The sequence below is a fragment of the Martes martes genome (assembly GCF_963455335.1).
Source record: "Martes martes genome assembly, chromosome: 16".
Taxonomy (NCBI): domain Eukaryota; kingdom Metazoa; phylum Chordata; class Mammalia; order Carnivora; family Mustelidae; genus Martes; species Martes martes.
The window spans coordinates 52067150-52093714 of NC_137904.1; the positions used below are offsets into that span (position 1 = coordinate 52067150).

Below are 26565 nucleotides of genomic sequence, written 5' to 3' on the forward strand. Positions count from 1 at the left end.
GAGCAATACAGTTTTAGGTTATGGGGACAAAATAGTTCCACTGTACCATGTGTTCAGATCCCTCAGACTTTGGGCATTTGTTTCATTATTTATTTACATTTTAGTTTACATATGATCACTTACATGCAACACGCACTGCTTATCACACCAAGTGCCCTCCTTAGTACCCATCATCCGTCTATTCCATCCACAGCCATCTCCCTCCATCATCTCTCAGTTTGTTCTCTGTCATTAAGAGTCTCTTATGGTTTGTTTCCCCTTCCCCCCCTTCCCATATGTTTACCTGTTTTGTTTCTCAGATTCCACATGGTATTTGTCTTTCTGTGATAGACTTATTTCCCTTAGCGTGATACATTCTGGTTCCATCCACGTCATTGCAAATTGCATGGTTTCGTTCTTTTGGATGGCTGAGTAATATTCTGGTGTGTGTATGTGTGCGCGCACGTGAATGTGTGTGTACACCACATCTTCTTTATCTGTTCATCAGTTGATGGGCATTTGGGCTCTCTCTAGTTTGGCTGTTGTTGATAATGCTACAGTAAACACTGGGGTGCATATACCCCTTGGAATCTGATTTTTGTATCCTTTGGGTAAATACCTACTAGTGCAATTGCGGATTGTAAGTCAATTCAAATTTATTTTTTTGAGGAACCGCCGACTGTTCTCCAGAGTGGCTGCACCAGTTTGCATTCCCACCAACATTCAGGAGGGTTCCCCTTTCTCCACGTTCTCATGAATACCTGTTGTTTCTTATGTTGTTAATTTTAGTCATTCTGACAGGTGTGAAGTACATGGTTTTGATTTTTTTTTTCTTTTTTTTTTCTTAAGATTTTGTTTATCTATTTTAGAGAGAGAGCGTGCACACATGAGTGGGGAAGAGGGACAGAGTGGGAGGGAGAGGGAAAGGGAGAGAATCTCGAACAGACTCTGTGCTGAGCATGGAGCCCAGTGTGTGGCTCAGTTCCAAGACCCTGAGATCATGACCTGAGCTGAAACCAAGAGTTTGGTTTCTCACTTACGACTGAGCCACCCTGGTTACCCATCATTGTGGTTTTGATTTGTATTTCCCTGATGATGAGTGATGTTGAGCATCTTTTCATGTGTCTATTTGTTGAAGACACTGTCTTTTTTCCATTGGATATTCTATCCTGCTTTGTTGATGATTAGTGGACCATATAGTTTTGGGTCCATTTCTGGGTTTTCTATTCTGTTCCATTGATCTGTGTGTCTGTTTTGTGCCAGGACCATACTGTCTTAATGACTACAGCTTTGTGATATAGCTTGAAATCCAGAATAGTGATGCCTCCAGTTTTGTTTTTCTTTTTCAGAATTGCTTTGGCTATTTGGGGTCTTTTGTGGTTCCATACAAATTCCATACAAATTTTATTTGTTCTAGGTCTGCGAAAAATGCTGGTAGCATTTTGATAGGGATTGCATTAAATGTTTAGATTGTTTTGGGGTAGTATAGACATTTTAACAATGTTTGTTCTTCCAATCCATGAGCATGGAATGCTTTTCCATTTCTTTGTAGCCTCTTCAGTTTCTTTCATAAGAATTCTGTAGTTTTTAGAGTACAGATCTTTTACCTCTTTAGTTAGGTTTATTCCCAGATATCTTACGGTTTTTGCTGCAATTGCAAATGGGATCGATTTTTGATTTCTTTTTTTCTGCTGCTTCATTTTTGGTATATAGAAATGCAACAGATTTCTGCATTTTGATTTTATATCCTGCGACTTTGCTGAATTCATTTATTAGTTCTAGGAAATTTTTGGTGATGTCTTTCGGGTTTTCTGCATAGAGTATCATGTCTGCAAATAGTGAAAGTTTGACTTTGTCCATCCAAGTTGGATGCCCTTTTTTTTTTTTTTTTTGGTCTGATTGAGGCCAAGACTTCCAGTACTGTATTAAATAGTAATGGTGAGAGTAGACATTTGGGCATGCATTTAGAAGGAATATTGCCAGTAAGGTAGGAAGCACCCAGAGGAGACCTAGGATAGGTAATGCATGGTCTAAAAACTGCCACATGGGACGAATCAGAAGTGATTGAAAGAACCTGGGTTGCTTGGCTAGAGAAGACTGAAGATTGATATTAAAACTGTATTTGGAAATTTATAGATTTGTCACAGAATGAGGGAATGGATGTGTTACTATAAGAAAGACCATAAGAAAAAATGTTGTGTAAACTAGATTCTCCGTAAGCCTTTCTTATGGAATCAGCTGTGTTTGCCTTGGTTAGCAAGAAGGGTGGATGACCCTGCTTCAAGGAATGGGCCTTGTATGGAGTGGGACCTTAGATGAGATAATCATTAAGTCTGGTTCCAGCAATAATATTTTTTTTTAAAAGATTTTATTTTTCATTATTTATTTGACAGACAGAGATCACAAGTAGGCAGAGAGGCAGGCAGAGAGAGAGGAGGAAGCAGGCTCCCTGCTGAGCAGAGAGCCTGATGTGGGGCTCGAACCCAGGACCCTGGGATCATGACCTGAGCCGAAGGCAGAGGCTTTAACCCACTGAGCCACGCAGGCGCCCCTCCAGCAATAATATTTTTAAAATTTAGTAAGATTTATCATTCTAACCATTTTTATGTGTTCATTCTGAAAGTAGCTCTCCAGTTCAAAAATACATAAAATGCCACAGTTCATTGGCATTAAGGATATTAACCTCATTGTGCAGCCGTCACCACCATCTCTCTCCAGAACTCCTTTCATTTTGTGAAACTGAAACTCTGTACCCATTATACGATAACTCCCTGTCCCACTTCTCTCCACCCCCTAGCCTCTTGCAACCACCATTCTGCTTTCTTTCTATGAATTAGACTACTCTAGGTACTTTATAGAAGTGTGGTCCTGTGGTATTTGTTCTTTTGTGATTGGCTTATTTTATTTAGTGTGATGTCTTCAGGGTTCATCCGTGGTGTAGTGTGTGTCACAATGCCCTTCCTTTTCAAAGCTGAATGATATTCCATGGTATGTATACACCATATTTTGTTTATCCACTTATCTGTCGATGGACACTTGGGTTGTTTCTACCTTTTGCCCCCGCGACTAATGCTGTTACGAACATGAATATATAAATATGTTTGAGATCCTGCTTTCAGCTCTTTTGAGTAAATGCCCAGAAGTGGAATTGCTGGACCCTGTGTTAATTCTATGCTTCATTTTAATTCTGTGTTTTAGTTTTATGTTCATTGTTTTAGGAGCCGCCACACTACTTTCCGGAGTCTTTGGCATACCATTTGCCATTCCCACCTGCAGGACACAGGAGTTTCAGTTTCTCCACATCCTCACTGACACTTGTTACTTAGCAATAACATTTAAAAACTGAAATGCTTTGATTATACCAGTGGTTCAAAGTTATCTTAAGTCTTTCATTCATTTATTTTTTTATAGGAAAACAGTTCAGAGTTTTGTTTCTTAGCACAGTGCGTACAAGGCATACTTGTAAACATAAACAGACACCGATTAAGAAGAAAGAACAGCTGCTGGAAGATTCCACGGAGGATTTAGATTATGGTTTTCTCTCTAACTACAAACTTCTCAATACCGCCATCACAAGAGCACAATCCCTGGTTGCTGTGGTGGGCGATCCCATTGCTTTGTGCTCTATTGGAAGATGCAGGTAATTCTGTGTTACCGACTAAGACGTTAAAGGGGGAAATGTACAGTAATTTGCATCCCTACGTATATACTTATTTATATGACCTCTTGGCCAATTAAAATCGGGTTCAGTCCCCTGATATCCAGCGGGAACACAAAAATATATTGCTTTGGGTCTATTCATTATGTTCATAATTATGTATTCTTTCATTTAGTCATCACGCAGCAGGTATTTCCCGAGTGCCTGCTATGTTCTAAGCGCTTTTCTAGCGACTAAGAATGTATCAGTGACAGAAATGAATAAAAATCTCTGCCTTTGTGGGCTTTATGTTTTATTGGGGAGGAGAGGAAGACTGAGAATAAACAGAATAAGAATACTGTAGTCTCGTACGTGGTAAGTTCAGTGGAAGAGAAATAGAACATTAAGGAGAATTAGGAGTGATGGGGGTACGGTGGGCTGCTTTGTGATTTATGGAGTGTGGTCAGAGCGTCCCTCACTGAGAAGCTGACTTTGAAGTGAAGGAGTGAGCTATGCTGATATCTGGGTGAAAGTGTTCCAGGAAGAGGGAACAGCTTGTGCAGGGGTCCTGAGGTGGTTTTGTGTATACATGTGTATCTTTGATGGAGACTGAATTTTATATTGATATTATTTCATTTTTTCCCCCTTCATTATTGTGTGAGCTTGTTTTTGATGAATTTCCTTCTCTACTTATTTTCTCTCAGGGCTTCTCAGTGTAAATGATTCTTGGTGTTTGTTTAATCCAAAGTTCTTAAAATTAAGGAGGTTAGGAGTGGTTATTACTTGTGTTTGGATAGTGTTGCTAGTATTCCTATATTTTCTACTAAAATGTAGTTAAAATATCAAAATAAAAAATTACTCTTTATATACTTACTTTATTTATTTTATTTATTTACACCAGGTAATAGGAATTTTAACTGTTTGAGGCTAGTAATATGAGACTTGGTCTTTATAGTGTTGAAACTTATGTTACCATTAACAAAAAAACATTTGAACAGAAATTTATAGCCTATATTATTTATGGAAAAGAAATACATTAGGGGTTACTTAAAGTTGTGAAAGTATTCTGGACCTGTTAAAGTGAATTCAGGTAGTAGAAAGCAATGTCAACAGTCCCGAATATGCCTTGGGTAATTATTTCTTTTTGATAGTTAGAATTAAAGGAGACAAAGCTGTTAAGAAGTGGCCTAAACCACCTTTTCTATTGCAATATAGATATGACAGCGTTTTAGTGTCTGTTTTCCTGTTTCAGCAGGAAGAAGAATTCTATGGGGAAAGGAAACAACTGGGACCTTTAATAATAATCTGCATGTATTAGAGTTTAAGACTCCAGAAGAAGTTAATATACTTTATAGGGGGAAGCCATTAACAAAGGAATCAAGTAGTTTTAATTTATGGTTAGGTTTTGAAAAATAACCTTTTATTTAAAAAAAATCCACGGGACTCCTGGGTGGCTCAGTTGGTTAAGCGACTGCCTTCATGGTCATGGTTCCAGGGTACTGGGATCGAGTCCCACATGGGGCTCCCTGCTCAGTGGGGAGCCTGCTTCTCCCTCTGTCTCTGCTCCTCCTTCCTGCTCATGCTCTCTCTCTCTCTCTGACAAATAAATAAATAAAATCTTAAGAAAAATAATTAAAAAAATCCACAAGACTTGACTTGAGTGGTCCATGACTTATTTATGCATAGCTAAACAGTCCTGTTGTAAAATCTTTTTTTTTTTTTTTTAAGATTTTATCATTTATTTGAGAGAGAGGCAGAGGGAAAAGCAGACTCCCCACTGAGCAGGGAGCCTGATGCAGGGTTCGATTTCAAGACACCAAGATCATGATCAGACACTTAATCGACTGAGCCACCCAGGCACCCCCAAAATATCTTTAATTTAACACTTAAAAGATAGATTTGTGTTCATTTTTAGCCACTAATGACGAAAAGTTGGGGAAGGAAATATACTAATTTCAAGTTACAAATGAATAAAACTAGGTGTAATAATTTAGCTTTTCTCCTAAGAATTTTAGGAGTAACTTTAGTTACTTTATAATACATTGAAAGCATATTTGGTTAGAATATTGCTGTGATATTTACCATTTTGTTTATATTTATCATTTGAAAAGTGTGAGAATACATACACTTTGGTTAGAATTTAATAGATTAAAACACATATAATATAGGAAACTTGGGGCGCCTAGGTGGCTCAGTGGGTTAAAGCCTCTGTCTTCGGCTCAGGTCCTGATCCCAGGGTTCTGGGATCGAGCCCCACATCGGGCTCTCTGCTCAGCGGGGAGCCTGCTTCCTCCTCTCTCTCTGCGTGCCTCTCTGCCTACTTGTGATTTCCGTCTGTCAAATAAATAAATCTTCAAAAAAAAAAAAAAAGGAAACTTATTAAAAAAAACTAGGGGGGAAAAAAACAAATTAGCAACTATTGGGGGAATAAGTAGATATAACAATAGCCTTGAACCAGATTTGTTTTAGACTCCTTTTATAAATAATGTCAAACATTTGTCAATATGAATACAATATGAATATTATTTTTTAAAAACCATTATCCCTTTTGTAGAGTTGTGTTATGCTCTGAATTCCATGAAATCAGCATTTTTCACCCCTTCTCTGACATAAATTGTTATTTTCTCAGAGCAATTAGGTGAATAGTTCTGAGGCCATGCTGTCAGAATTATCTAGGGCTAATTTTTAACTTGTAGCCAGGCCTATTGGTTGCTTATTTCTTACTATACAGCGGAGTGTAAGAGGTTAATATGTAGGGAGAAAAAAATCATGTGATGTGTAGCTAATTTGGAATGCTGGTTATCTGTGTTACTTGGACAGTGTAATCACGGCTTTAATCCAAGAGCTGATAGTTGAAGTGTATGGGTATTTGTGCTTTAATCTTTTAAATTTCATTAGAAATTAATTTAATCTCACAATACAAGTAAACTTGGGGGACATACATGATTTTTTTTTTTTTTCCAAAGCTTTCAGCTTTTCACCATTAAGTATGATGTCAGCTGTGGACTTGTTGTATATGGCCTTTATTTATTTATTTTTTAAAAGATTTTATTTATTTATTTGAGAGAAAGAGTGAAGGAGAGCACAAGAATGGGGTGAGGGGCAGAGAGAGAAGCTGCCCCTCCCTGAGCAGGTTGCCCAATGCGGATTTGCAGGGCTTAATCCTAGGACTCTGGGGTCATGACCTGTGCCGAAGGCCCAATTGACTGAGCCACCCAGGTGTCCCTACATGTATGATTCTTAGGCACTGTAGTAACAGAGGAATGAATTCTTTGTAGTTTGAGTTAATTAGCTACGTCCCCTGTGTCCCATTCAATATTTGTGAAAAACTAATATATTTCTAAATATTGATTAAATTTTCAAGAAATAATTATGGTATATAGTATACCAGTGTAGATGGCAACCGTTAGGGGCACCTGGGTGGCTCAGTGGGTTAAGCCTCTGCCTTCGGCTCAGGTCATGATCCCAGGGTCCTGGGATGGAGGCCCGCATCGGGCTCTCTGCTCGGGGGGAGCCTGTCCCCCGCCCCGCCTTCTCTCTCTGCTTGTCTCTCTGCCTACTTGTGATCTCTGTCTGTCAAATAAATAAATAAAAAATCTTTATAAAAAATAAAAAAATAAAAAATCTCTAAAAAATCAACCATTACATGATTTTTTTTTTTTTTAAGATTTTATTTATTTATTTGACAGAGAGATAGCACAAGCAAGCAGAGCGGCAGGCAGAGGGAGAGGGAGAAGCAGGCTCTCTGCTGAGCAGGGAGCCTGATGTGGAACTCGATCCTAGGACCCTGGGATCATGACCCGAGCTGAAGGCCGCCGCTTAACCGACTGAGCCACCCAGGCGCCCCTTTTTGTTGTATTTTTAAATAGAATTTATCTATTAACCTAAAGTGAATGTAATGACCCTCCTCCTCCCCAGCTCGCCAAGTCAACGAATAGTAGCTACTGTTTACTGACAGCTTTCTCTTGCCAGGTGCTTGGTTAGTGCTCTGCACACTTAGCCTTATTCAGTCATCCCAACAACCCTGCAATGTGCGAATTTTATTTGCATTTTAAATGGGCTGCCTGATTCAAAGAGTTTAAATTACTGCCCAAGGTCATTTACCTATTAAATGGTTCACTCAAACAGATGTCACACCGGCTTCAAAACCCAAACTCTTCTCTCTGGCTTACCCTGCCTTTCCCAGGAACTGAAGAAAATGCTTGTATAAATCTACAGCGAATGGGGAGGGCCGGGAGGAGTCATACATTTCTCCAAACCAGTGTGTTTGGAGGAGGTCTTCCTGTGAACTGATTTCTTCATTAGCAAATTCCATTTACTGAGTGAGATAAAATCGTATTTCAGATGTATGTATATGTGTATGTATACATATGCACTCTCTATAACTTAAGGATGCCCAGTGATTTTTCACTCTTTTATTGGTGATCTTAGAAGCAAGGTTAGCATAAAAACAAAACCAAACTTTGTTCATACGGTAATTAAAATTAAGGTTATCTTCTTTGAAATACTTGTAATTATATTACAATGTAGAAACATACTTGGGTTCTCTAGTCCAAATTGTTGTCATAATAATATGTGAAAATTTTAGGGATGGGCCTCAGAATTAGTGCACCCTATAAATAACCACAGTGGTGAAGTCTTCTCATTCTGAATATAGTTGAAGTTCTCAAGTGATCTGTGTGTTCAGAATTGCCTGATAATGCCATACATAGTATTTAATAAAGTATTGTGGAGTTCAAGGGCTGTGAGCCTACATGAAGAGAGAAAAGAAAAGAAATTATTTTTTTAAAGATTTTATTTATCTGACAGAGAGAGAGAGGGAGAGAGGAACACAAGCAGGGGGAATGGGAGAGGGTGGAAGAGGCTTCCTGCTGGGCAAGCAGGGAGCCTGATGTGGGGCTTGCTGGATCCCAGGACCCTGGGATCACCACCTGAGCCAAAGGCAGACGCCTGATGACTGAGCCACCCAGGAGCCCCAAGAAAAGGAAAATTTTCAACTTTAAGAATTTTTGAAGGAAGGGTGCCTGGGTGGCTCAGTGGGTTAAAGCCTCTGCCGTTAGCTCAGGTCATGATCCCAGGGTCCTGGGATCGAGCCCCGCATCGGGCTCTCTGCTCAATGGGGGGGAGTCTGCTTTCCTCACTTTCTCTCTCTGCCTGCCTCTCTGCCTACTTGTGATCTCTGTCTGTCAAATGGATAAATAAAATCTTTAAAAAAAAAAAAGAACTTTTGAAGGAAAAAATACATTTCTCTGAAAATTTAAAAGTGAGAAAGTAATATTATATATATATAATATATATAATATATATAACATATATATTATATATATAATATATATATGTATTTTTTCCTTCACTTTTAAATTTTCAGAGAAATGTATTTTTCCTATATATATATATATATATATATATATATAAAATTATAATAATAATACTGTTGGAGCCTTATTTTACACATGTGGAAATTGAGCTGCAGAGAGAGATTAAGTTATTGAATTGCCTGAAGTTACACAGCTGAATGACAGAGCCACCACCGAACCCCAGAGTGGAATTCTGGAATCCATGTGCTTGACCACTTCCCCGTACCAGTGGGTCATTCAAAGGATAAGTGAGATTTAAAATGGAGATTTCAGGTTACTTTCGGAAGGAACTTGTTTAACTTGATTAACTTACTGTGTTTATTGTTCTGAAATGGTGTTCATTAGCTCTAAGCCTGGGTCTTTGAGATCCCTGACATCTTGTAGACAAAGACTGTCACTGAGCTACTAGCTTCTCTTGAACTGTGGGGTTGTTTGAAGGTTCTGCTTAATTAACTCCGTGTAACTTCAGCTCTTGTTCAAGTGCAGCTGAGGTCAGTGAGGCCGGTATAGGAGCAGGGTATGGAATTTAAAAAGGAGCTTGAACATAAAACAAGTTCTATGCTGGAAATGAAAATCCATTATAAAAAATTGGTATTAAAAACTTAGAGTAAAAGTTGCTCTGTCTTGAATTTCAACCCAAATATGAAATGCCATTTTATGAAATTGATATTTTATCAATTAGACCAAAGAAACTTCTTCTGAATGTAGCATGTAGAATCATGTTGATAAATATTCACACAGTTGAATATTGTGGCTTTATTTAAATCAAAAGGGCAGAAAAGTTTATGGATTTTAGCTCCTGAGTGCTATATTAAAGATAATCCAGGGTACCTAGGTGGCTCAATTGGTTAAGTGTCTGCCTTTGGCTTAGGTCATGATCTCAAGGTCCTGGAATTGAGCCCTGCTTCTCCCTCTCCTTCTGCAACTCCCCCTGCTTGTGCTCTCTTTCACACACTCTATCTCTTTCAAATAAATAAATAAAAAATAAAAAGATAGTTCTTCCTTAGTTTATCAGACTGTGAGAAAAAAGCCTTGATTCCTTCAGAAGGGTTCTTTTTTTCCCCTAAGATCACATACATGTATGTATGTATGTATGTATTTGGGAGGGAGAGAGAGAGAGCAGGGAGGAGCAGAGTGGGAGGGAGAGGGGCAAGCAGTCTCTGCAGTGAGCCTGGAGCTTGTCGTGGGGCTCCATCTCATGACCCCAAGATCATGATCCTGAGATCTTGACCTCAGCTGAAACCAAGATTCACATGCTAACCAACTCAGCCACCCAGGCACCCCCAGAAGGGTTCTTAATAAAAATAAAGGTTACTAGTGTGCATTTCTTAGCAACACATACTTCCTGTAGCTGAATGACTGTCTTGTTAGCCTTTATGTCTTATTGTCAGAAATGCCCATTTAACATTTTGTAATACTTGTTCTTGACATATAGACCTGAAATTTCTTTTGGATCCATTTCTTAAATTTGTCTTTAAAAAAGTATAAAAGACATATGTAAGAGAAACATAGTTCAAAATTAAACCCTGCAAAGTCTTATGAATATATGAATAACCCAATTCCCACTTCTATACTAACTTTTATAATATAAACCTTTTCATTTATGCTTCTTGAAGCCATCTTGATTACTTCTTGTCCACCTGGACACAAGGATACCAACTTGGGAAGAAACCATATCATATATCTTTTATAGTGTAATAAAACATTATTTGAACCTCATGTTAAAGATGGGTATGCATATTTATAATAGTTATTTAAAATTTTAAAAAATTTATGTTGTCTTTTGTAACATGTATTTAATTTTTTTGATATTTAGAGATCAGTTTCCAAACCTGTAGGAAAACAGCTATCCAACTGTAACAAGTTTTTGAATTTTTTTCCCTTTACTATTTATTAATTTGATTAGGAAATGAATAATCAACATTAAAATTCACATCCAACTTCCTGCATTTTTCATAATTACTTTAACTCTCTTAGTCAATTAATGTTCTATGTTCTGCTTGTGACAAGGCATCTGTTTAAGTAAGAGAAAAATACAGAAATAGCTAGTTATTTCTTAAGTTATCTTCCGTGAGGATTATCTACTTTGTGGTTCAGATTTATGTCATGAGTTGGCTTCTCTTAGTCATCTAGCACCAGGTTCCTTTGGCCCCATAATTCAAATTAGTCTGATTTATATATGTGTCTATATTTGTGTGTGTCTATAACGTATATGTGAGTATGTCATAAGTACAAATCATCTGTAAAATGAGGTAGCATCAGTTTTGAAATCCTTACTTATTATGTAGATATCAAAACTCATTTTAGATTAGTGTGGATAACTGAGCATTGACGACATTACTTGCATTGGTCAGGCAAAATTAATTGAGAGCATAATTTGTATTTTCCACAATATTCGACATGACTATAGTTTCAGAATCGAATTTCTGGAGTCTTGTGATCTGGTAGAAAGATTATACCTGAATCATAGTCAGGTGAATGTTGATCTGAGGATTTGGGGTGGGAAGAGGGAATTTGAAACTATCTTTAGTTGCTTATGTTCATTTCTGTGATTTTATCCACTGAAATTGTAAACTGATCTTCTAAATCTTTTCTGTAGGAAATTTTGGGAACGGTTTATTGCCCTGTGTCATGAAAATAATAGCCTACACGGAATCACTTTTGAACAGATCAAAGCTCAGCTAGAGGCTTTAGAACTCAAGAAGACGTATGTGTTGAATCCACTGGCACCTGAATTTATCCCCCGGGCTCTACGACTGCAGCATTCAGGAAATACCAACAAACTGCAGCAGTCACCCCCCAAGGTAAAGCCTGCTGTCGGAGTCGAAGAGGGTAGAGGGAGAGAACAGCACAGAAGGGCCCAAGGTTCACTGGGCTGCAAGTTTCTTCAAGTTTTGGAAATGAAGGTTACATTGGGTGGCAAGCAGTCTCTTCAAGGAGCTTGTCTAGTTTGGATATGCACGTGAGAATACAGTGTGGTGTGTACCCATGCTCAATGTCATAATCATCCTCAAAAAAGTTTCCAAGTACCTGATTGTTTTTGTGTCCTTTGTATAATACCTCCCTGTCCTCTCTGCTGATAGGTGTTTATTTAGCATGATGTGAATACAACAAAGCAGTTTAAAAGACTGTTAACACTCATTAAAAGGAGCCCTCAGAGCATATTATTACAAGAAATAATATTATATAATAGTATTCGTCGAAAACAGTTCTAACCTGTGTTGATCAATTCATTTCAAGTAATATTTGACCCAGTGAGAAAATTTGGTTGACTTCTTGAAGATTAATTGACTTGACCTGTATTTGTTGTGTAGGAAGTAGTCCAATCAGGAGTGGAGGTAGGTCAGTCAGGGCCATGTCTACTTTTGAACCAGTTATTTTGGGCAGGGACAGCTGCTGCATTTGCTACAGTGCCTGAAAAAAATAGGCTTGCACTTACCATCTAGAAAAGAAAGTTATGAGAATAGTGTGTTTAGTATCTGCTCTGGTTTTTTTTGGTGTGTTTGTAGTCATCAGTATGGTATGAAATTTATTGACAGAAATGAAGTAGAAGAATATGTCAGTTTGGGGCTTCATTTTAAAAATGTAAAACCTGATGTGTGAACAATAATTAATGGTTTAATATCTTGAAAATCTTTGAGCTAAATAGGTATTAAGCTGAGAAGAGAACTACTTCTGTGTTAATATACCATTATATATTATTAAATAAAAATGGTCCAAATGTGCAGTCATGTTTTACTGATTTGGGATTTCTAGGGGATTAAACATCTTATATAAACGAATCTTCTAGATTTCTAAACCTTTAAAATATTAATGAATTAGTAATCAACTTATTTATCAGATAGTTAAGTTGCTTCTCTGTGCCAGCTGCTGTGGTAGGTGTTAGAGAAGCATAGGGGAGCACATGAGGCCCCCTGAGTCCTTTGCAGCAGATGTTGGAGGGTGATGGTCAGAGCAGGCAGGTGGATTCAAGGCAGTTTCCACCGCAGAGTTCTTGTTCAGGAGTCCACTGAATAGAGGGGGATAGTGCTAGGCTGAGGAGACATTTCAGAAACTAGGATATAAAAGCTCCATCAGGGTAGAGATTTTTGCCTGTATTACTGCGCTAGCCTCTGTGCCTAGAACAACACTTGGCTTATCACAGGTGCTTCAGAGTATTTTTTTAGATGAATGAATGAAGCTTCTTAAGAAAGAGCTTATACGAAAGGTCAGAGGTGTGAGAGAACGGCTCTGCAGGGACCAGCGAGGAGTTTATGGTGTATGGGGAGTGGGGAATCCAGGTAGAAATTTTTATATTTTACTGTTCCTTTTAAATTAAAATATTGTAAAATCATTATACCCTTTGCACATCCCTAACTACAATAGAGTAAACTCTTCTTATGGACTTGGGAATGGAAGCATCAGTTTACGTACGATAGGTCAGCCAGATTCAAGCCAGGGTACAAACGTGGACTGATCGCAAGCAAGATCCTGCAGTTTGCTCTGTGTTTTCCTTGTAAAGGTGAAGTAAATATAATATGTTCAATCCACTTGCTTTTCTAAAACCATAAACTTCCTGAAGGCTGAAATCCAGTTCTGTATACTTTTTATGGCCCCTAATGCCTTGCCCCACACTTTGCATGTAGTGGCTGCTCAGTAAATATTTGATAAGTGAGTAATGGTTATGATGCATCCAGGAAAGTGTAGTGTGGCTTTTCCCTTTCTCTCCCTCACTTTCTCTCTTTTTGTGGCTTTTCTCTTTTAATAAGAGGATTGTGTAATTAAAGGCCAAAGCAGCCATCGCCCAGATTTTTTTTTTTTTTTTTTTTTACTTTTCAGAAAATACTTTTCTCTGATGCCACAGATACCGTCTGTTGTTTCTGTCACTAACACAGTGGTTCATCAAATTATTTATACACCTGGCTATTTAAAAGTATTGATTATTTATAGCATGTCTGAGAATAATCAGTAATTTTAAATAACTGAGGTATAGTGAGGAAGAGGTTGTTTTTGTCACTTTATCTCCTTCTCCCCCCAAGATTTTATTTTACTTCCATTAAATTGTTTTGAGGTTTGCATTTGTACTAGAGTCTTGTTTTATTTCACTTTCTGTTGTAGGAAGTTTCAAACATAATCATAAGTAGAATAGTATAATGAATTCCCTCTCCTTTAGGGTTTTTTTTTAAATTTTTTTTTAAGATTTTATTTGTTTATTTGACAGAGAGAGAGATCACAAGTAGGCAGAGAGGCAGGCAGATAGAGAGAGGAGGAAGCAGGCTCCCTGCTGAGCAGAGAGCCCAATGTGGGGCTCTATCCCAGGACCCTGGGATCATGACCTGAGCTGAAGGCAGAGGCTTTAACTCACTGAGCCACCCAGGCGCCCCTAGGGTTTTTTTTTTTTTTTTTAAGATTTTATTTATTTGAGAGAGAGTGAGTGCACATGAGTGTGACCATTAATGGGGGGAGGAGCAGAGGGACAAGCAGACTCCCTGCTAAGCACGGAGCCCAACTCAGGGCTCAGACCTAGGACCCTGAGATTATGACCTGAGCCAAAACCAAGAGTCAGATGCTCAACCTACTGAGCCACCCAGGTGACCCTCTGTCATGTAGGTTTATGAATTACCAACTTGATCTTATCTCATCCCCCCACCAGATCTACACACTGGAAAATTTCGAAACAGATTCCAGATATTTTATTTCATGTGCTAGAGTCTTTTGATGAATGGAGATATACTTCATTGTTAGAAAAGGATACTGTTTGTGAAAACATGATACAATTTCCCCTTAAGTTTTCCTTAATGTATAACTTTTAACACAGTTCTGTGCATAAGAAATATTAAAAATTAGTATTGTTGATGTTAGACTATGATTTAAGTCCCAGTCGGATTTCATGGAGACGCAGTCATCAGAAGCCTGGCCGATAGTTGAAAGTTCTCCAGGACCTGCTTGCTCTGGGTTGTGTTTGGCAACAAAACATGGCCCGAGCTGTTCAGCAGTCACATAACTTTATGCTAAGAGGTCCGTTCTGTGACGGTGTTAGCAAAGGTCCAGAATGTTTGGGCTCCAGGAGCCGCTTGTCCGAGCTGGCCCTTTCTTGCCTTCTTCTCTGCAGGCATCATTTATTGCCAGGAGCCTGCAGAATTAGCACAGAGAAAAGCAATTTGCCTGTTTTCATTCCACTTACTCTGAGGGCATTTGCTGGGAGCAGCGTTTGGAAGCTTTGCTAAAATGGAACAGATTCATTTGCACACACTCTGAAAACCAGTCGGAGCATAGATAACACTCAGAAATGGATTCTCTGAAAAGACCGTAGCATTATTTTATAGATTCTAGTTGGGAGTTGTTTTCATCATCCTCTCTAGCTGCTCACTGTCCAGACATCAGAAAACAAGTCAGTCTGTGTACGTCAGCAGCCTCAGTGCCCAGCCAGGGGTGGACATGTGGTGGGCCTCACTAACATTTGTTGAATGCGTAAATGGAAAACGATATGTAAAAAAAGAAACATTTGACTTAACAATGGTGGAGTAAAAAGTCCGTATAAACTATGTTGACACGAGCTGTGTTTGCTTATAAAAATCTGACATTCTACTAAAGGTACACAGACTTTATTATTGGAATTATCACTGTGGAATGACTTTCATACATAGTTAGTGCTAACCCACCTGCTACGTTATTATTTTGTTTATAAGCTACCAAACACCATGTGATTTTTCTATGGACCAAGTATACTTAACTGCTCTCCAGCTGCATGCTGTGTCAAAGAATCCAAGGAAAGTTTCTCCTGCACTGAACCGTACAGAGTGCTGAATTACACTTGTAGAGGTGCATATCCTTTTACATGATAGGCCTAAGTTGCTTTTTAAGTTAGCTCATCCCCCAACTCTGAGTGCTGGTCCATATTGTCTGGCCTGCTTCCAGCTTTACAGTGTAGGATTAACCTAGACCGTGGTTATTCTTTGTGTTGGTTTCCTCTTGTGGCTGCAACAAATTAGTACAAACTTAGTGACTTAAAACAACACAAATGTATTATCTCACATTGCTTTGGGTCACATGTCCATGCTGCCTTGGTTGGTTTCTTGATGTTGGGTCTCGAAAGGCCAGGATCAAGGTGTGGGCTTACTGGCCCATTATCAGGAGGCTCTGGGAAGAATCTGCATCAGAGTTCATGAAGAATCCAGTTTCTTGTGGTTGCAGGACCAATGTCCTTATTTCCTTGGCTGCTTGCGCATTCTTAGTTTCTGGAGCCTTCTCTCCCATTCTTGGATTTGGCCCTTGTGGTGTCTCAGAGTCACCAACGATGTATTAAATCCTTCTCTCCCTTGGAATCTCTGACTTCCTCTTTTTGCCACATCTGTCTGATTCCAGCTAGGGAAACTTTTCTGCTTTTAGGGCTCATGTGATTACAGTGGGTCCACCCAGATAATCTAGGATAATCTCCTTATTTCAAATACACCACTTAATTATATCTGCCGCATAACATGGCACAGTCATGGATTCCAGGGATCAGGGTGTGGATGTCTCTGGGGTGCTGTTCGTACCACACTCTGACTGCATCACTGTTTTCTCTGCATGCTGCACAATCACTCCTGCTTGATGGTTTAGTAGAGGCTAAGAAATCTAAACGGTGTGCTACCCTTTTGGAACAGTCTTACCTCCTTTCTTCTGTCCGTGTATGTGCCCCAACTGCTCTTGATGTCATTTCTGATTGCTTCTGCTTCTGATCTTCCCACCTACCCCTGCCGTCTCTGCTGCCTGCCACGCTCACCTTTTCGTGGCTTCTTCTTTCTTCTGCCCTGCTTTTCTTACTTTATTCCTCAGAAGTTTGTTTTTTCTAGCTAGTGCTGATCACTGGGAACATTCTCCGGATTAATGGACCGACTGTGATTCTTAAAGGACTGACTGTGATTCTTTTTTGAGTGTTTTTTTTTTTAAGATTTTTATTTATTTATATGACAGAGATCACAAGCAGGCAGAGAGGCAGGCAAAGAGAGAGGAAGGGAAGCAGGCTCCCCGCTGAGCCAAGAGCCCGATGCGGGGCTCAATCTCAGGACCCTGAGATCATGACCTGAGCCGAAGGCAGAGGCTTTAACCCACTGAGCCACCCAGGTGCCCCTTTTTGAGTGTTTCTTTCTGACTCTCTAAGAGTTGGAGCTTCGTTGCCCTTGTCCCCTCATAACGAGCTTACCTGACCACATGCCTTTAATGTTTAGTGCTGACCTGAATAATTAACACTGCTGACAGATAGGGAGATAAATGAAGTGTCACTGTACTTTTGCTTTGGTCAGGAAGAAATTTCTTTTCCTGTTGTAGATGTTATCCACCCCCCAGATGTTAGGTACTGATAACAGATTTGTATCTGTCTAAGGGTAAGTTGTATAACATGCTACTTGTGTTGTATCATGGTTGTGTGTTACATGTAGCCAGTAGAACGGGAAATTTTTTAAAATCCAGAAATTCAGAACCATTGTCTCTTCAAATACTGTTTCTGCCCTAAAGTCATCCCGTTTAATGGTACATGAGTCTAGCATTGCTTATTTAATAAATCTTCAGATGATAGACATTTAGGTTGTTAACATTTAACACACATATAAACAATGCTGTGGTGAACATCTGTGCCCAAATCCAGTATTACTTCATTTGGATAAATTCCTGAAAGTGCAATTATTGGGTTAAAGCGTGTGTACATTTTTGATGCTTCTGGTAATGTTGGCAAATTGCTTTCTAGAACATTTGTACACTCTCTTAAGCAAATTGTGTCAGTGTCTTTTCCTGTTCCTTCAGTAAATTTTACACTTTAAGTTGCCATGAATCATGCTCGAAATACCTTAAGTCCCAAACCCGTGTTTACGTTCACATGGTTGTTTTAAAGGTTTTCATCCTCAGGAATTGAAGACTGATGTTTTTCCCTTGAAAAGCAACTTTTCTTTTTTAAAAAGATTGTTATTTATTTATTTGACCAAGAGAGACACAGTGGGAGAGGGAACACAAGTCGGGGGGAGTGGGAGAGGGAGAAGCAGGCTTCCTGCCCAGCAGGGAGCCCAGTGCGGGGCTTGATCCCAGGACACTGGGAACGTGACCTGAGCTAAAGGCAGACACCCAACTACGGAGCCACCTAGGTGCCCTGAATAGCAGCTTTTCATTTCATCATTTAATTAATAGAAAATTTGTAGAGAAGCTGTAAAGGAGTAGAATTTAGGTTTCAGTCACATTGATTGCTTATTTCTTTTTATTTAAAAAATAAACATTTTTTATTCATTATTTATTTATTCATTATTATTCATTTAAACAAAGAATTTTAGATACCCTTAATTTGAAAGCTGAGAAAATTAGAGGCCTAGCACCATGACTTAATATTTATTTATTCACTTTTTAAAATATTTATTTATTTGAGAGAGTATAAGTGGGAAGGGGGGCAGAGGGAGGCGGAGAAGCAGACTCCCCACTGAGTAGGAAGCCATCATGGAGGTTGATCCCAGGATCCTGAGATCATGACCTGAGCCCAAGGCAGACACTTAACTGACTAAACCACGCCAGGCACCTCCTGTGACTTAATAGTTAAAAAGAAAGTTGGCTCAAAGCAGTCTAGTGGTTATTAATTACAGACTCGCAATCTTTGAGTTTTAATTGTTGCTATATATATTTAATTTGCATAGGATTAGGAAAGTGGTTACTGTTCTCCTAATATTAAATGTGTTTGAATTATTATAATTATTATAATTCTGTTTTTTTTCTGTAAAGGGGAAAAGCCTCCATCATACCCAGAATGATCATTTCCAGAACGATGGAATTGGTAAGTGGAAAATTAGCCCTGTGATAACTTGCTTTTATTTTTTAAGAGATTTACCCCCAGACTTCATCACTAGAAAAAATAGGATGGGGAGAGGAACACACGTGCGTGCACGCGTGCGCGCGCGCGCACACACACACACACACACACTCATACTTTGGAACTCACTGAACTCTTTTATTCAACACAATGTAAATTCTTTGTTATGCCATTCCTGAAAACATGTGATTTGTACCTAGAAGTTTGAGGAAAAACATTTAAGCCTATGCAACAAAAGTTTCTGGAACATATTTATATTCTCCAAATGTTGGGTCATTGAAGTTTCAAGATGAAGTTTATTTAAACAATTTAAAATATTACGGAAGTCTGCTTAAAAAAATAATAATTGCTTAACCTTCATTTTGTTTGTGGCTATATTACAGTTGTAAGTCAAAACTTTGTTGTGAAGGGTTGCATATATTTTCCTAGTCTTAGCAGAATGTTTCCTGAGTGTGTATGGTTTTCTCGAAAGACATACCTCTAGCTTCTTGGAAGACATTTACAATTACACTAGCTTACAAAAGGATATCTCAAGCTAATTTTAGGGAACCTTGTACAATGCTAATTTTTTTAATATGCTTTATTCTTCCACATTGGTATTTCCTCAATTATCAGATGTCTTATGGCAAACCTGGGAAATGTATTTTGCTGTTGGTGATTTAAATTATTCTTATCTAGAGAAATGTGTACAACTACTGAGTGCATTCTCTTTCTGTTTATATTTCAGTTCAGCCCAATCCTTCTGTACTTATTGGCAATCCTATTAGAGCATATACTCCTCCACCCCCTCTTGGACCTCACCCAAATTTGGGGAAATCTCCAAGCCCTGTTCAAAGAATAGATCCTCACACTGGGACAAGTATTCTTTACGTACCTGCTGTCTATGGAGGGAATGTAGTTATGTCGGTGCCTTTACCTGTAAGTGGACATTTGAGATACTTTCTGTTGAACAAAATAAAATAGGCTTCACTAAATTAGTGACTGTCCCAAATCGTGTTCTACCTTTTTAAAAAAATTTTTTCAATGCCTGTAGGCTTTTAAAACAGCTCATTCTTTAACCATCAGAGTTTGAAATGACCAAAGAAATATGAATTGTTGCTTACAGTTTGTTACTAGATTGCCAGTGGCTATGAAGAAATCTGTTAATTGGCTGTTTTGATTGAAAAGCCTTTGTATTCTTTTAAAATATTTCTACTAGGAAAATTGAGCTGGAAGTGAACAGAGCTAGTAAATTGGTCTCTTGTTTCATAAAGTGATGCTTTATTTTATCTTTTACTTTTTTATTCTTACATAATTCACTAATCCTTCCTAAGAAATAATAGTTTTTTGGAGGAGGCAAAGAAGCTTGGGCTAGTCTAGCTCTCTGGATCTGAATTTATCTGAGAAATTTCCCTCCTTATGAAATCTTACCGGTACTTAAAAACATTATTAAATCCTTTCTAAGACAACAGGTATTTAGAGGGCTTCCGTCTTATGTATGGATAATGGAAACCCATTTTTATTCCTTTAAGATTCTTTAATATTTTGGTAATTTTGTTAGTTTGCTAATATAATAATATTTCCAAGTTCAGGAATTTTAGCCTAGAAAACGTATCTTTCATTTAAGGCAAGTGTTGTAATTTCAGGCAGAGGTGATTATTGCCAAAGATTTTTTGGCACTCCCCCCACCACCAAAATGGAAAAATGCTGTGATGTAAACCTTTCTCAGCCATATTGATCACAATAGTTTACAATTACAGCAGCCAGTGAGAGTAACTGTCAGTAAGAAATACATAATTCATGCCCACTCCCCATAGACCTTCAATTTTAGCTGACTTATTTCTTTCCAGACAGCCTGGCAACATTATACATCATTTGCTTTAAATAGTATAAGTCCCTTAGGATTTATATTTCATTTTACTAGGTCAGGAGGCTTTTATTATAGAAGATTTTTTTAAGAGTCTGCATGTAACAGTTATATTACTGTAAGATGGGGCAGTAGCTTAGATGTCATTGTTTCTCCTTTTGCATTAGCGTGCAGAGATTTTATGTTTAGATACACCTAAAGAAATGTTCTATTTCTGTGGTTTAAGGGAAGAGGAATTAATCAAAAGCATTAATTAAACTAATTAGACTGTTGGAATTTTGCCTACAACAAATGAACATGAAATGATTGGGTTATTCCTGTAAAGTGGAATATGTATATTATGTATTATGTGTATTCTATATTTTGTGTCAAGACACCTTAGACTAAATTCTAAATTCTTTCTGAAGTTTTCCCTTGTTCTTTCATTTAGTCTATTAAACTACATAACTATGTGGTTATAATTTAAAAGGTGATTTTCTTGGTAATCTATGGCATGTATACATTCATATTGAGGAGAAATGATTCAGGATAATAAGATGATTTAACGTGTCAAGGAATAATTATCAATTTTAAGTCTTCAGTTTCTTCCAAACCTGAAAGATGATCCATTTTCCCTACACCCTAAAGAATCAGGAAGCCAATTTTTTTTTTTTTTAAGAAGCCAGTGTTGACCAGTTAAGATGGGGTAGTAATTCTGCCAATTGCTACAATTAGCATTGACTTTGTAGTTCTTCATTTTGATAAAATTGACATCTCTGTGTGTGTTTGCTTTTTCCTAATCAACAGCACTGTGGCAGCTTGCCTTTCAGAATGTACTTAATGCAGTTATTTTATTTCTTATAATAACCTAGGTACCATGGACAGGGTACCAGGGCAGATTTGCAGTCGATCCTCGGATCCTTACACACCAGGCAGCGATGGCCTACAATATGAACCTCTTACAGACACATGGACGGGGGTCTCCCATACCATATGGCCTTGGGCACCATCCACCTGTCAGCATAGGGCAGCCACAAAACCAGCATCAGGAGAAGGAGCCACATGAGCCAAGTCGAAATGGTGAGCTGCTTCACTGTTCTCATGTTCCCAAATTGATTATTTGCCTGCTTATATCAACGTGCAAAGTTCTTTTAACAGTATGATTATTTAAAAAAACAAAACATTTACTTATTTATTTATTTATTTATTTATTTATTTATTTATTTATTTAGAGAAAGCATGGGGAGGGATAGAGAGAGAGGGAGAGAATCTCAAGCAGACTTCCTGCTGAGCATGGAGCCCAACACAGGGCTCGATCTCACGACCCTGTGTCGGTGACCTGGGCTGAAACCAAGAGTCAGTTGCTCGGCTGGACTGAGCCACCCAGGTGCCCAATATTTCAAGTGTTTTAAATGATAGTTATTTACAATTGAGATGGAAAATCCTCTCCTGTTAAACATTTTTATTGACCCCATTACTTTTGTGCTGTACTAAACATGAATGCTACTCTTGATTTAAAGTAGTCCTTATGTAAAGCACAGTCCCATGTCTATTTGAATTATAAATAAGGAAAAATTACCCAGTCTGTTTTTTAAAGTCAGGTTTATTGAGGTATAATTTATATACAGTAAAATCCAGTTTTAAAATGTACAGTTGATGTGTTTTGACAGGTACAGAGAGTTGTTCACCACCACCAGAATCAAGATACAGGATATTTACATAACAGAATGTTCCCTCATATGCCTTTGCTGTCTGCCTTCTTCTCCAAGCCCCAGCCCTGGGCAGCCACTAATTGTAGTTTTGTCTTTAGTATGTCATGTAAATGGAATCATAGAGCATATAGTTTTGTGTGTCCAGCTTCATTCACTTAACTTAATGCTTTTGAGATTCATTCATGTTGTCTGTGTCAGTAGTTTGTTCCTTTCACTGTTGGTTAGTATTCTGTTATATGTTAGTATTCTGTTATATGTTATATATATGGATATATATATATATATATATATATATAGTATTCTGTTAGTATTCTGTTATATATTCTGTTATATAGTATTCTGTTATAATATATATATTCTGTTATATAGTATTCTGTTATATTCTGTTATATGTTATATGGTTAGTATTCTGTTATATAAAAGCACCACAGTGCTTTTATCTACCCATCAGCTGATGGGCAATTAGTTATTTCTAATTTTTGGCTCTTACGGATGAAGCTGCTATGAACACATGTGTGAACATACGGTTTTCATTTCTCTTGGGTGTATACCCAGGAATAAGATTGCTAAGCATATTGTAAATACATAGGTGACTTTATAAGACACTGCCATGCTGTTTTCCAAAGTGGCTAATCCATTTTTCATCTCAGCTAGTAATGTATGAGATTTCCAGCTGTTCCACATTCTCATCAGCACTTGGTGGTGTCAGTCTTTTTAATTTTACCCTGACTAGTGGGTATCTGATAGTATCTGATCATAGTATTAGTTTGCATGTTCCTAATGACTAATAATGTTGAATATCTTTTCATTGGGCTTATTTGCCCTCTGTATATCTCTCATGAAGTGTATCATGAAGTATATCTCTCATTCGTATTTTTGCCCACCTTTTTTATTAGTTTGTTTTATGAAGTTGTAAGAGTTCTTTATACCTTCTGGACACAAATCTTTAATTAGGTACATGTTTTGAAAATACTTTCTCCCAGGATATGGCTTGCCTTTTCATTAACAGTATCTTTCAAAGAGTATAAGTTTCTACTTTTGATAAAATTTAGTTGATTCTTTTTTTTTCTTCTTCGAGTCATGTTTTTGGTGTGGTGTCTAAATTTCTTTGATCTATATTTTGTTTTGTTTTGTTTTGTTTTCCTAAAAGTTTCATAGTTTTAGCTCTCACTTAAGTCCATTTTGAGTTAAGTTTTATATGGTGTGAGGTAAGAATTGAGGCTTTTGTTTTGGTTTTTGTTTCTGTAAGTGTGTGTGTATATGTATATATAGCACTATTTGTTGAAAATACTGTCCTTTCTCTGCTAAATGCAGTGGCTTTGTTGAAAATCATTTGACCACCTATATTAAGTCTCTGTTCTGTTCTGTTGATGGACGTGTTTATATGTATGCCAGATGTGCTGTCTTGATTCCTGTAGCTTTATGAAAGCCTTGACAGCAGGTACTGTGAGTTTTCTAGCCCTGTCCCTTTCCAAAACTATTCCAGCCGCTTTGCATTTCCACATACATTTTAGAATCAGCTTCTCAGTTTCTACAAAGAACGCTCCTGGGATTTTGATTGGGACTGTGTTGATCTGTAGATCAGTTTAGGGAGGATTAACATCTTAACAGTATTGAGCCTTTTTTTTTTTTTTAAAGTTTTCAGTATAAGACTCTTGCACATACTTTGTTAGAGTGAAAGCTTAAATTAATATAGGTATTTAGTGTTACAATTTTCCTCCTTAGTAGTGTATCCCACAAATTCTGATCTATTTTCATCAGTTGCGTACACTTTCTAATTTCACTTGAAATTAGGTCCATGGAATATTTAGAAAGGTGAGTTTTAGTTTCCAGTTACTAGGGATCATCTAAGAATTTTTATGTTATTGATTTCTACATTAATTCCATTGTGATAAGAAAACATATTTTGTATGACTCAAACTCAAATTTAGTGAGATTTGTTTTATGACCCAGAATTTGGTGTATCTTTGCAAATGTTCCATGTTTACTTGAGAAGAATGGAGTGCTCTGTAAATGTTACTTAGGTCAAGTTGATTGATAGAATTGTGTAGATCTACTATATTCTTGCTGATTTTCTGTCTGCTTTTTAAAAAATACGTACGAGAGGAGAATATTGAAATCTCCAAGGACAGTTGGCATTTGTCTCTTTCTCCTTTAAGTCTTGCTTGATTAATTTTACATTTCTCTTATTAGGAGCATCAACATTTAGGATTATATGCTCTTGATTAATTAACTCTTGTGATTTTGGAATGACTTCCTTTATCCCTGGTAATAGTCTTTGCTCTGTGATCTACTTTGCTTAATATCTAATGTAATCACTTTAGCTTTCTTTTGACTAGTGATGGCATGGTATATCTTTTTTGACCTTTTTCTCTTTTCTTTCTTTTTTTTAGCTATTACTTTTAATCTCTTTGTGTCTTTATATTTAAAGCGTATTTCTTGGGGCACCTGGGTGGCTTAGTTGATTAAACTTCTGACTCTTGCTTTTGGCTCAGGTCATGATCTCAGGGTCATGGGATTGAGCCCGGCTTCAGGCTCTGCACTCAGTTCAGAGCCTGCTTGAGATTAGGATTTTTTCCCTCTCCTTGCCTCTTCTCTCATGCATGCTCAGTTTCTCTCAAATACATAAAATCATTATAGTGCATTTATTTTATTTTATTATTATTTTTTTTTAAGATTTACTTATTTGAGAGAGAGAGAGAGGTGGGGTGGGGCGAGGAGAGAGAAAGAGAGAGAATCCTAAGCAGACTCCCATCTGAGCATGGAGCCCTATGTGGGGCTCAGTCCCATGATCCTGAGATTCTGAGATAATGACCTGAGCCAAAACCAAGAGTTGAGTGCTCAGCCCACAGAGCCACCCAGGTGTCCCTACAGTGCATTTATTTTAGATGGCATATGGTTGGCTGTTAGTCCAATGTAACGATCTCTGCCTTTTAATTGGGGTGTTTAGACCATTTGTACTGTATGTGATTACATAGTTAGCCTTGATTTTATCATCTTGCTATCTATTTTTAATTTGTCCAATCTGTTTTTTATTTCTCCTTGACTTTTTTCCTGCCCTCTTTTGGATTAGTTGAATATTTTTTTTATTCCACTTTATCTCCTTTTTTGGATTATTAGCTATAACCCTTTATTATTTTAGTATTTGCTTTAGAGTTCTTAGTATACATCTTTAACTTCTCACAGTCTAATTTATATTCTTTCTGATGTATATTTTACCACTTCATGTACAGTAAAAGAACCTTATAATATTTCAGTTTTTCCTCTCCTGGCTTTTATGATATTATTGTCATGCATTTTACTTTTATGTATGTTATAAGCCAACATTATTATTATTTTTATTTAAATGGCCAAGTATCTTTTTAAAGAGTTTTAAAGAACAGTAATTTTTTATATCTATCCATGTAGGTAGCATTTCTGGTAATCTTTATTTTTTTCTGTATATTCATGTTTTCATTTGATAGAATTTTCCTTATGCCTGAAGGGCTTTTCTTAACATTCCTTTTTCTTCATGCCTCTTGTGTTTGGGGTTTTGTAGAACTTCTTAGATCTGTGGATTTGTAGTTTTCCTCAAGTTTGGAAAATTTTGACCTTTATTTCTTAAGATATTTTGTGTCTCACCTCCTCCTGGCTTCTTCAGGAATTCCAACTACCCAGATATTAGGCTGATTAAAGTTTCCCCACAGTTCGTGGATGCACTTTCCTTTTTTTTCCTCTCTTTTTCTTTTTTCTTTTTGTGTGGTTTCTGTTGCATATGCCTCAAGATCACTAAGTTTTTATTCTACAGTGTCTAATCTGCTAGTTCCATCCAGTGTATATCTCAGACATTGTAGTTTTCATTTCTTGAAGTTTAGTAGTAAGCATATTCTGGCATGAAAATTCATTTTATAAATTTCTAGTGGCTTTTCTAAAAGAGTGATGTATGTATGTATGTATGTCTTTATAAGTAGACTCCATGCCCAGTGCAGAGCCCCATGCAGGGCTTGAACTCATGACCCTGAGATCAAGACCTGAACTGATAACAAGAGTTGGATAGTTAACCAACTGAGCCACCCAGGTGCCGCATAAAAGGTTTTTTTTTTTTTTTTTAAGATTTTATTTATTTATTTGACAGAGGGAGACACAGTGAGAGAGGGAACACAAGCAGGGGGAGTGGGAGAGGGAGAAGCAGGCTTCCCACTGAGCAGGGAGCCTGATGCAGGCTCCATCCCAGGACCCCGGGATCATGGGGAGTCGTTGCAGATTGCAGT

At 37.6% G+C, this 26565-nt stretch overlaps 1 protein-coding gene across 2 annotated transcripts in view; it reads left to right on the plus strand.

Moving 5' to 3' along the window:
* The window catches only part of HELZ (helicase with zinc finger), a 157532-nt gene that overhangs the window by 97360 nt on the left and 33607 nt on the right, over window positions 1-26565 (plus strand). For both annotated transcript variants that reach the window (XM_080826445.1, XM_080826446.1), the window contains exons 24-28: window positions 3391-3619; window positions 11573-11777; window positions 18691-18742; window positions 19506-19696; window positions 21476-21683. In XM_080826445.1, the coding sequence (XP_080682571.1) occupies window positions 3391-3619; window positions 11573-11777; window positions 18691-18742; window positions 19506-19696; window positions 21476-21683 (885 nt within the window). The remainder of the gene's footprint in view (window positions 1-3390; window positions 3620-11572; window positions 11778-18690; window positions 18743-19505; window positions 19697-21475; window positions 21684-26565) is intronic.